At 36.8% G+C, this 17,052-nt stretch overlaps 1 protein-coding gene across 1 annotated transcript; it reads right to left on the bottom strand.

The window, feature by feature from the left end:
* Positions 1 to 3,475: 3,475 nt before the first annotated feature.
* Positions 3,476 to 16,813, bottom strand: LOC145782511 (uncharacterized). Its single transcript, XM_082594350.1, has 11 exons — positions 16,750 to 16,813; positions 16,084 to 16,227; positions 14,857 to 15,000; positions 11,241 to 11,454; positions 9,630 to 9,733; positions 8,919 to 9,077; positions 8,209 to 8,332; positions 7,297 to 7,496; positions 6,223 to 6,335; positions 5,454 to 5,571; positions 3,476 to 5,067 (listed from the first exon to the last, which is right to left on the bottom strand). The coding sequence occupies exons 1-11, from the start codon at positions 16,811 to 16,813 to the stop codon at positions 4,787 to 4,789; spliced, it is 1,665 nt and encodes a 554-aa protein (XP_082450476.1). The 3' UTR covers positions 3,476 to 4,786.
* Between the last annotated feature and the right edge of the window lie 239 nt (positions 16,814 to 17,052).

Genomic DNA, 17,052 nt, shown 5'->3' with positions numbered 1-17,052 from the left:
TTTCAAATTACATCACAGTAGGCCTACAGGCTAAGTAATAAGTAAAACTAGGATAATTTTTTCAAAAAAAAAAGGATTAAACAAAAAGATACAGGCCACCTGTATAAACTCGAACGCAAAGAACTGCACCTATTTTGCTGGACTTTACAAATTCATGACATAAGAGTTGTTCAACTTCAAAATGAACACAAAAAATTTCAAGTTTTCAAGACTTATCTGTATAAGTTTACGTTTTCATAAAAACGAATTTAAAATTAAAGGAAACCCATTGAGCTAAAAACGAAAACCTCAAGCAATGGCATTTCCTCGTACACACTCTGTTAGCTGAAATTTTAACCTGAGTTCTAATAAAAGTGCATCGATTTTGCAGACCTGTTTGCGTAAGCGTAAATGCTCTGAAAAAGCAGTTGCTATTTTAAGTCTTCATTTTTTTTTCATAAGGTTACAAGTCGCTTTTACAATGAAATCTGCCTGACAGTTGAGGTTCTTAGTAGTCTGCAGAAACCTTAAGTCGTATTGCTCCATGATTTAAGTCTCCATCTATTTTTTATTCCATAACAATATTTCTTGCAATCTGAAAGGATAAATTAATCACACCATTCCATTGTCCTAAAATGTAGCCTGCAAAAATAAAGCGCTAATCTTAAAAGGAAAAAAAAAGAAAACATAAACAGATAAAAGGTGTTGGATTAACCTTTAAAGCTTCATACATCGATTTTATTACAATTTAGCATTAAGTCAACTTCTTCCTTAATTGGAAATTCTCGCAAGGTGTTCTTTACCCTTTAAAACTAATTTTCAAATGTTTTTCCTCGTGGCAACTCATCAGACCTATATGCAAAGACAGATAATTCTAATATAATTAGCCATGGCCACCAAACCAAGAGAATTCGTGTAATAATGTGGTGACATCGCAAACACGTACTAAGTTTAAATAGAGATGTGTCGCTACATAGGCTACTGTAGGCCTTGCTGTTGCAAAGTAACAATAAATGCATCGTGCCGTTATTATCTTTGTAGCAGCTGGCAGCAAAAATTCTTCACCCTGTCAAGCAAGGTACTCTATTATTATTGTGGCGAGGTTTTTACACTTTTTTAGTTGTTTGGACTAGTATTGGATTGTTCTCAATAGCTTTAGTCAACACTTCTCTTTCTGAGTTTCTTTGTAACTTATATTTATGTAGCCTATCTTTCAATGAATTTAAATCGCCCTTGTACAATATACAGTCTTTATCAAGTGTAAGTAATTATGCTGCATTCTTTTTAACTTTTTTGGGTAGACTACTTGACATTTGACAATACTGTACTTAACAAACGTAGTAGGCCTACATACAAAAACGTAAACGTAACTAAAAACGTAAACGTAAAGCCTATTTACATCTCAAATGTATTCTTGTTGGCTGGATAGCCGAGTTGTGAGAGCTTTCGCCAGACGCTCGAAAAGTGAGCCGGTTTAACACCACTCAAGAGCACGCAATAAAAAAGCTCATTCCAGCATCTCTACAACTTGCAACTCTTTTAGACTGACCCTTGATGCTGAATCGGACCTTAAAAGTTTGAATTCTCGTCACATTCTTTGGGTTTGTCACTTTAGCAAACATTCCACTCTAAACTCTACTGTTGTTTACAAACGCAAAAGTGACATTTATATCTTTCTCTTGCACTGTATGTTGCCTAACAAAGGTGAAAAAATATTGCAAATACTTTTTGTTCAGTGATTTTGGACACGACTAAACAGGAGCGTTATAAATAATTAAAAAATTGCAAAGTAAACATACAGTTGTTTCAAATAAATTGGTGAGCAGCATTTTCAAACATAAAGACCCCACAACTGCATACAGACAATATTTCTTATTTGACCTATTTTAATTTAACTGTGTTTGTAAAAAAAAAAAGTGAAATAAACTGTGGTGCCAGTTATGGGCTACATCGATTTGTTATAAAGTTTTCTATTGGTTTTAAAAACAAGTGTAGCTTATTCAAGTTCTGTAATTTCTCTTGTAGCACATTTGACATGGTCTTTCATCAGTGAGTATCGGCACTTTTTTTTTACAGTACTCTAGCCTTCACTTAGGCTATAGGCCTATTATTGTTTTCTTGGCTTAGGCTACACAAACGCATTAACTTTTAAAATTTTGGAAAGTTAAAATCTTTATTTTACTTTTTTACTAACTTACCTTTTTACGGTTGTCTGTCAAATATTGCTTTACAAACTAACAACCTTAATCAAGTTTATTGTCAAATTACAATAAGTGCTTAAAACATACTGTTCTACGTGCTGTACAATATGCGTTGCTCATGCTTTAATGTAGTCTATCGGTATAGGGTATCAATTGCTACATATTTTAAAAATTCTCTCAAAGATTAACAAGAAAAAGTAAAAGAAAATCAAAATGAATAATTCATATCCTCTATGTGTTCACAACAACTCTAGTCAGTTGAAAAAAGTTCAATGTCTTTGCATCGATGCACTGCCTTTGCAAAATATGAAGTCCGGATTAAGTGGTTTTTTAAGGTTGTGAGTGCAGTAGGCTAATAGCTTGGATTATTTAGTTTTGCTAAAATTGTTTTGCAAAGTGGTTGTCTCGTTTTTGTTGCCATGGATAGATCTATATAGATTTCCGTCGAATGATTGGAGCTTTTCATCAACAAACTTTTTAAACCTTCATAGTTTTAAAGAAAAGTTGACATAATGTAAGAGTTTGAAATTTTGAATACGTCCATAAAGATATTCACCAGTTTTTGCCACTAATTACTGAACATTTGAACGACGAACTCATGCAATTATTTATTGAGCCAAAATCACGAGATTTGGTGAACATGCCACGTATCTGCTCAACGTGTCTAATCTATCCGTCATGCGATGTGCCCAAATTTTTTTATCATGTAAGTTTTACTCTTGTGTAGGCCTCCGTTTCTTATTTGTCTTCATTTATAGGAAGTTGATTCAAAAGCTTGTTAAGGGCTAACATGTTGTAGCCTACAGCCAAAACGTATGCAACCTTTTGTTTATTTCTGTGTTGAATAGCGTGTCGTTGCTTGGGTTAGGTTTATCTGCTTCTCAAACAGCAAAATCCGTCATTTTTACATTAATTTAACGACTGCAGACGTTGAATAGATGTAATTAATACGTTAAATAGTAAAAATGACGGATTTTGCTGTCTGGTTTATAGTTCAACAAAGTTACCTCTCTACTAAAGTTGTACAAGAAAATAAAGTATAGATTAATTAGAAAGGTTGTTATATTTCAAATAAATTAGGTCTACGGCGATAGCATCTACATGATTTATCAAAAATTTATCCTCAACTAAAAATTTTCCGTGATTTTATAGGTCGATATAACTTATAAAAGATTTACACAAGTACATCCACTGTCTTTAATTTGCCGATCTGCAGCTAAACATGAGGGCGCAAGCCTTTGTATCCATTCTTAGAAGAGGATAGCAAAATGTTGTGAACAGAAACACAATTTATGAGGTCAAATTTTATTCTGCTAATTAAACGCAACGTGGTTGCAAACTAAATCAAACTACTGTAAAGAGAATGCTAAAATAAAATCAGAAAAAAGAAAATAAACTTAAGGCAGTGTACTGAGATCACAATCAAAGAAGAAAACAATAAAAAAGTATACCCAAGCACTTAAATCTCTTATCTTTGCATTGATTCAACGTACGCAGACATTGAATCAATGTAAAATTGACGGGTTTTGCTGTTTAGGAAAATACAAAGGTTGGCCACAGCAAAATCATGTTACACCAAAATACCCTTAAACCATTGATAATCTTTATTCTGGACGCGCTAGTTCATCCAATACCGTTGAGACACATTGAGTCTGTAATAGCCTATCAGAGTTTTAACTTTTTCTGAGCCACGGAACACTTTACGCATTAAAATAATCTCGGAGAACGTCAAACAAAATTTTATAATGATGCAATAAAATAAACAACAACAACTTACTCAGTTTCAGTTTTTTCTCCGTGTGATATTTAGGCCTGTTTGGACAAGTATACAAAGTTATATTGAGGAAAAAATTGCAGAAAGACAAGGGCAGATCTTTTGTGATTTTGATTTTCGATCGGTGTTTCATGGAACACTAGTCAAACTAATCAATTTCTTGCGGAACATTTGACTAACTTTGACTGAACACCAGTGTTACGCGAAACACTGGTTGAAAAGCACTGGCCGACATACAATACCGTAGTCTTTTTGCACAATTAAAGTTGGATTTTATACAGTTAGGCCTACATGCTGCCAACAGCAGCGGATTAGGGGTAAACTTGGTCACGAGCCACCCTCAGCCCCCCCCCAAACAAACAAAAAAAACAAGAAAAAACATGCAGACCTATTTTTTCTCCATTTTTGCAAATTTGCTGCTCGCTTTGCTCAATCAATACCATTTTAATAACTGACCCCATTTTATCTAAGAACTTTTAAGTCAATTAACATTGGTGGCTCCTTCAATTTTTTTTTTAAATCCGCTACTGACTGGCAGACACACAATATGTGGCTAAATGGCACAATTAAAGTTATGAAAAGGTAAAACAAGTGCATCTTTCAGAAACAAGACAGCTTAACATACTATTGTTATAACGGGGATACTTAAAAAAACAATCGTCATGCGTTTTATTCACTGTGCGAATTGCATATTTAGGTCACCACCAATTAACAACTTGGGGTGAGAAGAATTTCTCATCAAATATTCATTTTCTACTTCGGCAGTTCATAAAGTAGTATAAAAAAGGCATGCGAATAATAACAAGGTTAGGGTTCCAAGACCGATTGGAATCTAAAACATCTGCACAACGCTGAAAATAGCTGACACTATGGAAAATGCGAATGGGAGTCTACCAAAAAGGTATCTGTTGCTTCCACCACTTGTGCTTTGAGTGGTTGCAGTCGTTGTAGTTGCAGGACACGACTTTTGAAATGAGACCTTCACAGCAAAACCTTCATGTTGAATTCTAAAATCACTCTTAAAAGTGATGATAACCGAGTCGTAGAGTCCAGGCGAGATGATGACATCATTCGGAAGGGTGTACCCGCACAGTCTAGACGTGATGGGGCGGCCTTAAAACCAATATGAACAAGTTGTAGTATGAATATTAGCCTACTTTGAAACGACAAGTTAGTGCTATATTTATAAGTACTCCCAAGAAAGTATAACATCTTTGCAAGCTTGCTTTCAAATGCAAAAACTAGTCTTACAATTGTGTCTTTGAAGACATGCACTGTATAGTAGCAATGGTACTCAAAATCAATAACGAATCCAGGGGGCACTTGGTTACGTGCTCCCCAAAATGTACTGTAAAATAGTTGGCCCACTGTTAATGAATAGTTATGCACAGTCTCTTGTTCTTTAGCTGTGGTATACTATGCATTAAAAACAATTTTAATACACCCTTAGTCTAGTAGCCAATGTAGCCTACCTATAGTTTACATTATACACTTCATACCCGTGTTTGATGTAATTGTAATATAATCATAACATAAGAAATCCCCTTCTAAAGTGAAGCGCTCAACGAACTTAAGCAGAATCCCATAGCCATTAGTTCTCAATGTCCACGCACAGTTCTGTCAATAAAATAATTGAGTTAAATTTATATGACAAATGTGGCCTCTTAAATAACAGTCGTAGCTCTCATGAAAGTGTGACGCTTGGACAAAAATGTTTCCAATTAATAATTTTGGACTATTTTGTTTCAAGTTTGAACTTTGTCATACTACATTTGAAAACAAGTTTTAGATAGCAAAATAATAGACATAAACAATACTTCATCAGTTTTCCAATCGTATCCCACCAAGATTGGTTTATCAAATCGCGTTAGCTTATACAAATCGGGTAAGCTACATACACATTTGCACATACATGTAATTCATATTTCTTTATCCTTTTAACATTGTAATTGCATGTAATTATGCTTATATTGGAAAGCTACTTGCATTAAAGGACAAAAATAATTTCATACAGTTAAACTTCATTAAAGCTTCACATTTATAGTAAAAACTGTAGAGCAAGGAAATATTTTTGTAATGGTTGATGATTATATTATCAAATCCCTTGTTCATGTACTTGATTTGCTTTGTTGTTACAGTGTATGCGACAACAATAAGTGACTTAAATAATTTTTTACAACTCAATTCAAGACCATTTGGACAATAATATTTGTGCTTTAATAAACGTGACCCGAATACATTGCATTAAAACACTTGTGGTAGTCTCACATTGGCTGTTCCATATAATTGCGTCTCTTCATCCACAGGCAATCGAAGCGTTTGATTGGTTGAGATAACGGAACCACAGGGGGTTTGCGGGAGAGCAAAAAAGGGTTCTGTTCCTGAAAATCAAGTTTCTTTTAATTGCATGACCGTGGACAGAAATTTTTACTCTGAACTTTTCTTAAGACTTGACCATTTTACTTTAACGTTGAGTTTCAATGGACTGGAAATAAAAAATTGTATTTGGCCAAAACGAGTAAGTTAATGCTGGACGTCATCATTTCTCAAAACAGAAAATGCAATCGCACTTATGGTTTCTTTGACTTCATCAAGAAATTGTCATAATAGACAGCTAAAGTTGCCAGATGAGAAACTCTGTCTCCAATTTGGGAAATTTCAAGGTCATTGAAGACAAGAAGATGTAGGCCCAATTGACTTTTTTTGACAAGGAAGAAGGAAATTTGACAGGAAATTTTGACCTTTTAGTCACAGACGGGCAGAGGAAAAACCTGGTCTAGGACATCTTACATTTTTTTAAGAACTCATTGCAACGAAAAAAGGTTGGCGAAAAATGTGATTGGAGAATTATTGAAGCAGCAGTGGAGAAGTTCTTCGTGGCGCCTGACAACACTGATTGAGTATAAGATGAAATCGTTCACCACGGCAATTCTAAACTTCAAGCGTCAACATTTTAGTTCTCTATTTACTTTGTGAATAAAGGTGAAAAGATAGCTTCAGTTAAAAAGATTGCAAAGTTCGATTTGTATTGCTATTGTATATAGCTTACGATCAAGATGTAAAACGATACAAGATATTTCGTTTTATCTTTAAAACTGAGTTTTTAAAATCTCATTGAAACGAAGGGCTACCTAGCTTTTTGCAATAATTTTTGCGAATTGCTGATCAAGAGGGTAAATTGTATTAAGTATTCACTGATTACTTTGGAAAATTAAAATCTTATATTCTTTATTTTATTTGTGTATTTTTTTCAATTATTTGCATCTTAATTAACTCGTTTAATTATTTTAACTCGTTCATATAAATATTTTGCACTTCAAAAACCCTTACAATTTTTTTTACCTGGATTATTTTGGATTGTTTCTTCAATCCAGGAAACGTATTCGCTTACTCTTGTGTACACCCCTGATTTTCTTGCATCAGCACAACCAATTCCAAAGCTTGTGATTCCTTCTAGTTGATAAGGGGCGGTCGAACTTGCTTGGCACACAAGGGGTCCTCCACCGTCACCCTGACATGTATCGACACTCCCGTTTTCATATCTAGAATTTTAATGCATTATTGTAATGTTTGCATTGCTTAGAAAAATTTAAAAAAATGCCACCGAGTATGCCACAAAGTTAAACACTGCTGAAAGTTTCTGTTTATGGCTTACGCTCGATGATGATGATGTGATTGAAATTAAGTGGACTGAAAGGCAAGGAGTTAAGACAATCTTTGTGTACAACTTCAAGAATATGCTTAAGTGTCACAGCCGCATACTCTTGGGCGGTGTCTAACCGGCGCTCTTTCGAGGGCCGAACGAGGGCTTTCATCACTCGGCTAGGCAGCCGCCATTGCGTTGTTAAAGTCTTTGTCAAAACCGATTCTATAACATTTTTTATCATTGTTTTGGTTATAACTTGCACCTCTTAAAAAATATTATGATAAAAGTCATAACCAAAAATGGATAACCAAAGTAATTATACCGTACCTAAAAGTAGCTATCGTTTCTTTTAAGTAAAAAAGTATATGGGCTATCGCTATACGGTATATCAGAAAATAGCTGATCGTTTACTGGTTTTATATTGCTTGGCTTACTACATCACAAAGGTAATCATCTTATTTGAGCTGAGAAACAATTTATATAAAAAAGCTTATTTTGTCATTTATAAAGAAATAAATTGCAAGATAATTTTAAAATTATTTTTAGCTGAGTCAAATACTAGAATATGTTTACAGTAAAACAAAATTGAAAATAAGTTAAACACATACCCTGCGCAAAGATGGACATCAATGATACCATGCACCAACTGGCCATAATACCAGGAGGAACAAACCGCGTTTGAGATAATTGGCACCACTGCTTCTCTTAAAAGGCTAGGATCGTCGCTGAAGACTAAATGGTAATATTTTAAGGTAATGTTTTTGGTTTTGTTAAAAGTAAACACTAGCGCAAACAAATTTTAGAAAATTCATTCCATTTTTGAAATTATGAATAATTTCAAAAGCTTTCTCAAAGATAGGCTACTGCTTTTCTTTTGGGCTGAGGGTTAATCCTGTTACTATCACGAAGAACCCAAAGACATATCTTTGACATGTCTGTGTTTGTTGCAAAGCTGTTATTCGATGCAAATTATTCCATCCATTATAGGTTCACCTAGTGTCTTAGTAGATGGAACATTTTCTCGACAACAACACCTCAACAACCGGAAACTTCCATTCTGCGAATATCTGTAACCGGATCTGCGTCAAAAGCCTTTACAAGTATGTGAAACTACCAGAAATAACTTATCAAGGCTTTGTCAGTCCGAGAATAAAAATTTAAAAACCAACCAAAGATTATTTTTACCATTTTCAAACCTAAACATTTCACTTGTTTTCACGAACATAGAATTGAGTTAACATTTGGTAAAAGCGCGAGAGTTTAAAAGTTGTGTGAATCCCTTTTTCTTCCACATTTTAACAATTAGTGAGTAGCCTACCTTCGGTGTCTCCCCATCCTGATATTATGCAGTTCAAGCCGACAGTAACATCAATGCCTTGGTTAGGCAAGCAGGCTGGAAGGATGTATTCCGACATAGTAATAGACGCTCCAATTTTGAGCAAAGAAATGTCATCTCCTTTAGAAGCAGTTATGTAATCTGTAAAAGTTTGTTACAAAGATCAAAACTCGTACAAAGATCATTAATAGAAGGGAAGATAAACGGTAAAAGAACCAAAGGCAGACCAAGAATGATTTGGACATTGGACAACAAACGTCATTAAATGGACAAAATTAAGTTATGAAAGTGCAGTACGAACAGCTCATGGTCGAGAACAACGGCGCATTGTACCAAACCTTCAATACGAGAAGGAAACCTAATGATGATGATGAAAAATTTGTTTGGTAAACAAAGTACATTTCGTTCTAAAAACTTTTATTGACAAAGAAGAATAAAGGCTGAAAGCAGCACAAAAAATAAAGCAGCACCTAACACAGATGAAATTTTAACAATTCCAAAAATAATTGGAGTGGCTGATAAAATAACAACACATCTACTGTAATTTTCACATCGGCCATCGTTTATTATGTTTAGTTTATTCCAAGTGCTCCAAGCTTATCCTAGTTCAAGTTTAGATCACTAGTCTTTCCTTATTGCTTTCTCGCATTCCTAATTTACAGCATAATTGATACAAAGATTGTTTTTACTCACCTGGGTGGTTGACAATCTTTGATACCGGATACTTCTTTCCAAATGCTCCTAAATCATTGTAATCCACTGTGCCAAGGATGACATGAAAATACTGAGCCTCAGTTCTGAAAATTCAAAATTCACTTGAGGTGTTTCTTCTTTTAATGAAAAGTAGAAGCGCCTCTGGTTCCTTAACTTAATTTATAAAACTAGATTAGTTTTAACTTATTTCAATCTTTTATTATATCTACTACGTTTGTTGGTAAGCAAAAATAATTCTAATGAACAAAGTCAATTGATCCATTGATTCAAGTGGGAAATTTGATCTCAAGCCTGTCCGGCGAGATCCTTTACATTCTTCTGCATCTTGGCCACAGCAAGGCAAACACCACATGAAAAGAAGACCCTTTCGCTCTGATTGTTACAACAAAACCTAAGTTCTCATGGTTATGTTATTGCAAATTAATGCATCACGAGCGTCTTCTTGCTGGAAAATGGATATTAATCGTAAAAAGATAATCAGAAGTCAAAAGCATCATTTCTCATGTTATATGTCTGCCTAATATCGCATTCAAAAAAAACTTTGGCATGTGCCACCTCTCATGCTTCCTCTGCAGTAAGGTGAATTTGAATATTTAACAAGTTCTTAAACTAAGGAACTCATTTCTGTGTGTCGTTAAAATCAGACTAAAACTCTGTGGAGGCCATTTATTAATGCCGAATTATTTCTGAAGCCAACTGACAATCTTCATCTCAATTACAGCATCTGCAATTGCAGGTCATCTAAAAAGGTCATCTACAAAGTTGTGGCCCATGTTTTAATTCGCGCTTGCCAGTTGATTCTAATTCTGAGATTCGTGTTTTCAGCACACAGCTCAGTGACTTTGTCAAACCTTGCTGAATGTCAATTCACGGCCTTGCAAAGATAGGTTCATTTTGTTTGTACAGCGGAGTACATCAACCAGGTTCACACGCATTAGGACGCAGTCGGAAGTGTTAAAGTGAACACAGAGATTGTTTTTGTTTTCTCAAAAAAAAACAAAAAAAAATCCTCTATTTTGAGTTCATACAGCCAAGAGAAGTGTTTTCCTTGGCAGCTATTGAAAGTTGCTGTTAAAAAGAAAGTGATATAAGCAGTGGCGTAGCCAAGGGGGGGGGGGGTTGGGGGTTCCAACCCCCCCCCCCCTTTGGCACGCGTGTGACGTCACGATATTGAGAATGATGATTTCAGTCTAAAAAAAATTGCCAACAACTGCATTAAAAGAGCGAGTTTTGCCAATACCAAACATTCAAACATCTCAGCCAGGAATTAGCAACAAGAAAACACAGAGACTAGCTTTACTTCCGAAAAATGCCGAAGAAAACATGATCTTATCCTTTCGCTATGCCACCGGACAGCACCACTTTACAGGAATATTCATACCCAGATTTTTGTTGAAAATGCTCTCAGAATGCACCAAATTTAAAGTAATTTTTCAAAATTTTCTGGAGGAGATCCTCCAGACCCATCGCCGCTGGGTCGTCAAACCCCCCCCCCCCCCCCATTCAGAATTCCTGGCTACGCTACTGGATATAAGATAACAAACATTTTGAGCCACATTTTAACAAAACGCTTTATGCGTTAGAACATACCCGTTAGTGCAGTGTGTTGCAGTGACCACCCATTTTGCATTGAGTAACGTTCCCCCACATATAATCGACTGAGACCCGTCTCTTGGGGACGTCTCTTGAAGGGCAGCTTGCCAGGGAAATTTTCCAGGTGTTGCTTTTCCTCCTCCAACAATTTTCCCTTCATGGCTTGAAGACAGACCACATCCCGGATATAAAGGAGATGGCGAAGTTGGTCCTACAAGACACATAATAATAATCAAATATCTTTTTTTTTGAATTGGCGCTCAAAATTCTATCAAAGCGTCCAAAGTTTTATAACACTGAATCGTTTGTATGCAATGCCACAAAACACAAAGAATCATTTACAAATGTAATAAACATGTTAATCAAAGATATCTTGAAATAACCATGGGATCAGTTAAGCAGCTCCGAACGGGCCAAGAGATTCAGTAGTGTTGCAGTTTGCAAGTTATTCTCTTAATGATAAAGTCATCAATCTATAGCAGAGGTCCCCAACCTTTTTTCTATCACGGACCGGTTTTAAAAGAAAAATAGCGTTTTGGACCGGCAATAAGAAAAACGAAATTTGGCGTGTATTTGTAGGCAAAAGCACTCAAAAAATCGTAATCACTGATATTCCTCCATTGCCTGAAGTAGGGTGGGTAGAATCAAGGCTGTAGAATCGGGAAAAAATATACGACTCCGAGTCCTCCATTTTTAACTTTTTCTTCCTTGTATGAACCTTCTTCGCCACTCCTGGGGTCGAGGAGCTCTGCATTTTACCACCCTTGGGCAATGCTGGCAACTCGGTCAAAATGCATGGGCAGATGTCGAGCAGCCACTGAATTGATTCGCCTTCCAGTTTACGCAGACCACGCCCACAATTTGGCGCAGGGTAGATGGCGCAGTTGGAGATGGTGTGGTCTGCGGTTTGTTGCTCCTTTCTACACTCACAGATCGCGGATGGAGCCATCCTCCATTTGTGCCTGATGGAGCGGAATAGTCCGACGCCAGTTCGCAGACGGTTGAGCCACAACCAGGCCTTCCTTGGTGTTGTAAAACTCTTAATTCTCTCTTCAAATTGGTACGTCTACAATGGGAGCAAGTTTCAAACAGCATCCTCCACCAAGACGTACACTTGGATCTGTAAAAGGTTTTGTTCCTAGTTCTCTTTCAAATACGGAGGCCCCTGTTTTACTGGGCGATAAAACTGTTTCTGCGTTGTTTGACAGCGGACGTTCTGAGAGTTTCATTCACCCTCTCATCGTAAAGTCCCTTAATCTCAATTTGGTCCCACAAAGGAACACTATAGCTTTGGCGTCTTCGAAATGTTCCGCTGAACGTTTGGGATATGTGACAGCAGACGTCTCCTACCAAAACCACGTTTACCCAGGTATGAAGCTTGGTGTTCTTGACGCCTTATGCGCACATGTCATATTCGGATTAGATTTTAAATCTCAACATGAATGTGTGACATTTCATTATGGAGGGGAGAAGCGGAGTGTTTCTGTGCCTGTGTGCAGTTAGTTAAGATAAATCCCCCAGAACCATTTAAACATCTAACCCCAGATTGCCACCCCATCGCTACCAAATCACGAAAGGATTGCTAAAATGTAATTGTTTTTTTGTACAATGCGATGGACCACCAAAGAGGGTTATGAATTCAAATAAAAGAAAGCTTTATGTCTGTAAAAGTAATGTAATAATCTAGCAACACGAAGACACGGTTGGCATTTTAAAGGTTTTCTTAGAACAACAAGCATCGCTTGGTTGGCTGATACTTGACATGATATTCAAGGCGATTATAAAATTAACACAATATTTTCAAAAAATATTGCAAACAAAAATTGTATTGTTCTTTGTTTTGTATCAAGCCGGAGTTGGCCTTTCCTTTACGACTCCGACTTCGTACATGCCAAAAATCCTCCGGTACCCGGTCAATTGGTCGACAGGACGATTGGTCGACAGACATTTGGTCGACAGGACGTTTGGTCGACAGGACGTTTGGTCGACAGGACGTTAGGTCGACAGAACGATCCATTTTAGCTTTAGGGTTAGTTGTCTAACCTTAATCCTAGCCCATGAGCGCCGATCGCTCTGTAAAATTGGTGGGGACATTTACTAGAAAAGGTAGAAAAGGGCGACGAGCGAAGCGAGCTAGAAAGAACGAGAGTCTGTTCAGACAAACAAGCAAATACAGTTGGTTCAAGTCTAATGCGATGTATATATATTTTAATTGTCAATGTCAGCATTGGACAGCAGACATACAGACACTCGGCAACGAGTCTCCGGCGAATTAAAAAAGAAGTCCTTGGAGAATGGAGAGGTCATGGTGGTTGATCCAATTCAAAACTGTGTTGTGCACATGGCAGACCATTTCTGTGTCATATGTAGATCGTAACCAAGTTTTGACACGTCACAAAGTTGAAAATGACCGTTCAGCTGAACACGAGTAGGCTGGTGAAATGAGCAAAAGTCGCACAAAAAGTTCCACTTGCGGAAACATTCGCAGATCAGCGGATGGCATCTTCTTGAATATCATTCGAAAATCTTCCACCGACTTTCCATTGTACTGCTTTTGAAAGAAGCATAGTTCTTCTGCAAGGGACTCTGTGTTACAGAACTCAGGATAATTATCTACCACATACAATAGTAGCTTTCCACTAAAGAGTGCCTCTTGTAGAATTTTGTAGTGCTCAACATCGGTTGACTTGAAATAGTCAGTAAGATTTTGCTTGCCGCTGTCAATGACTGCAAAATACTCTGACCGATATTTCGTCTCTGGTGTTTGAAGTTGAGGAGGTTGACCAATGACCATGCTCATGTTGAAAATAATTTGAGATTTTTTTGGGACGTGACAGATTCAATGACTCAAGCCCCTCAGCATTTACAAAGACACGATGGAATTCTTCTTCACTGCGTAGATGTCGGAGTTTAGCACCTTCAAGCATGCCAGCCACAGTACCGTGCAACCCTGCAAGGCTTTGTTAAAACGTTCAAGACACTGAATGCAGACAATGCCACTAATAACCCAAGCACACTTGACCCACGAAAAAAAGATTTCAAAAGCCAACTAGCACATGTTGCTACGTTTGAATCAAATTGACTCACGGCTACTTCCAAAGCTTCCAATACTGACTTAGAATTAATTATCAAGCACTGCTTTAACAGCAGCTGCACGTGTGAGCCATCTTGTTGGACAAATTGGATTCAGTTTTGATGCAGCCTGAGGCAAAGACTCTTCAGAATAAAGATTCAGGTAGGGTACAGGTGCTTGAATTTCCCAGAAACCTTTACGTTATAAAAATAATGTAAAAAGATGGCGGGGACATGTAAAAAGATGGTGGGGACATGTCCCCACTGTCCTATAGGGATCGGCGCCCATGTCCTAACCTAACCCTAACTCTAACTATAACTCTAACCCTAACCCAAAAATGAATCGTTCTGTCGACTTAACGTCCTGTCGACCAAATGTCTTGTCGACCAAACGTCCTGTCGACCAAATGTCTGTCGACCAATCGACCGTACACCAATCCTCCGACTCCACAGCCCTAGAATGTCTCTAGATTCCAAAACCACAATCATCAAGCAGCAGTTAAAAAAGAAAAAAAAAAAAGAAACCAAGCCAATCGCTTGCCTGCAGTAGAAGTGGTGGCAGACGTGATTATTTCCGTTGAGAGGGTTGCTGTTGAAGTACTGCTGTCAGAAAGATGCGTGCTCGGAGGAAAAGATGTGGCTGAAAAAGTAGGATTAACTCCAATTGTGTTGGTATCTCCAACATCTGTGTCAACATAAACACTGACGAGAGAATGCAAACGTGTAAACTTTTCAACATAACAAAATGAAATAGAAGCTTTAGTTGGAATGATTTTTAATGAATTTTTTTGCCTACTACGATATAGACCTACTGTACATTTGCATCATCAGGTAGGTTATGACCTAACTAGAGATGTAAATGCAAAAAAACGAACCGTTTTCTTTAAAAAAAACGTGTTTTTCTTCAAAAAAAAAAACTTGGGCTAAAAAAACACGCTTTTTTTTTTCTTCATATTTTTCTGGAAAAGTTGTAATTTTTTTACAATTTGCAGCTTAGTTTCATTATAGTGCTCTTGAAAAGCATTAAACTAGTAAAAACGGTTTTTATGGTTGTGCTGAAATTCCTAAGTGTTTGTGCTTAGCAGCAGCTTATGTTTTTTTCCATAGTCCTACGTTGTTTCGCTTTCTTCTTCATTCTCAGGCATGTTTGTGGCAGTAGACTTGACCAACATTGAATTAATGCAATTTGATACATGACATATGTACATGAGTTAATTTCTTTTTCCTTTTATGCAAGTTAGCTTGCGATGTTAAAATACCGGGTGCAGTTAGATAAGATTAATCCCCCAGAACCATTTAAACATCTAACCCCAGATTGTCACCCCATCGCTACCAAATCACGAAAGGATTGCTAAAATGTAATTGTTTCTTTGTACATTGCGATAGACCACCAAAGAGGGATATGAATTCAAACAAACGCAAGCTTTATGTCTGTAAAAGTAACGTAATGAAACGATCTATCAACACGAAGACACGGTTGGCGTTTTAGAGGCTTTTTTAGCACAACAAGCATTGCTTGTTCGGCTGATACTTGACATGATATTCAAGGCGATTATGAAATTAACACAATAATTTGAAAAAAGATTGCAAACAAAAATTGTATTGTTCTTTGTTTTGTATCAAGCCGGAGTTGACCTTTCCTTTACGACTCCGACTTCGTACATGCCAACAATCCTCCGACTCCACAGCTCTAGAATGTCACTAGCCTCCAAAACCACAATCGCAGCAGTTAAAAAAGAAAAAAAAAGAAACCAAGCCAATCTCTTGCCTGCAGTAGAAGTGGTGGCAGACATGATTATTTCCGTTGAGAGGGTTGCTGTTGAAGTACTGCTGTCAGAAAGATACGTGCTCGGAGGAAAAGATGTGGCTGGAAAAGTAGGATTAGCTCCACTTGTGTTGGTATCTCCATCATCTGTGTCAACATAAACACTGACGAGAGAATGCAAACGTGTAAACTTTTCAACATAACAAAGTGAAATAGAAGCTCTAGTTGGAATGATTTTCAATGAATTTTTTTACCTACTACGATATACTGTACATTTGCATCATCAGGTAGGTTATGACCCAACGTTACGGTACGGTATATGCTGTATGTCAATATCCTAGCTCAATTATGTTGTCTTTTTAATTTTGTACTTTAAATGCCATTAAATAGGCCATTGTGTCTAGTCGATCACAGAAAACCAAAAACAATCCTTTAAGTTTTATCTGTTAAGCCAGTGTAGAATAGGGTGGATCGAAAAATCCAAAATTTTTATTTTTCAAAGCTAGTATGCCAAAAAGGTAAGAAATATCCATAATAACATACATGCAAATTTTTTTTGGGTTTTGACACTTTTTTGATCGTACCCGGCAAGGTTTTCGTTTCCCTAATATCGGGTTCGAGAAACTCTCCCACAAAATTGGTCAAAAGCATAAATACTGTGTGACTCACTTATGCGCTTTATGATGTCATAATAAGCGACTTGTGTTTCAACAGATAAGCTACAATTGACCATTTTATCACAATTGCTAAAATGCTTGGTTATGTATCTCAACAATTAGCTGATGTAGCATTTGATTCTTCAAAAGAATTCTAAATATAAAAGAAGTTTTATGGTACAATTAGCCTATCGGAATTTGCTTGCACTGCAGGTTCCACAAAGTTTAATAAAAGTTATATGCGCTTCTTACAGATTAAAAGGCAGTTCACTTAGACTAGTACGGGTAACCCTACTGGGCGATGGCCTAGTTTTAT

This window comes from Aplidium turbinatum, chromosome 1 (assembly GCF_918807975.1).
Source record: "Aplidium turbinatum chromosome 1, kaAplTurb1.1, whole genome shotgun sequence".
Classification (NCBI taxonomy): Eukaryota; Metazoa; Chordata; class Ascidiacea; order Aplousobranchia; family Polyclinidae; genus Aplidium; species Aplidium turbinatum.
The sequence above is the reverse complement of the archived record's forward strand: the minus strand, read 5'-3'. Positions and strand labels throughout refer to the sequence as shown.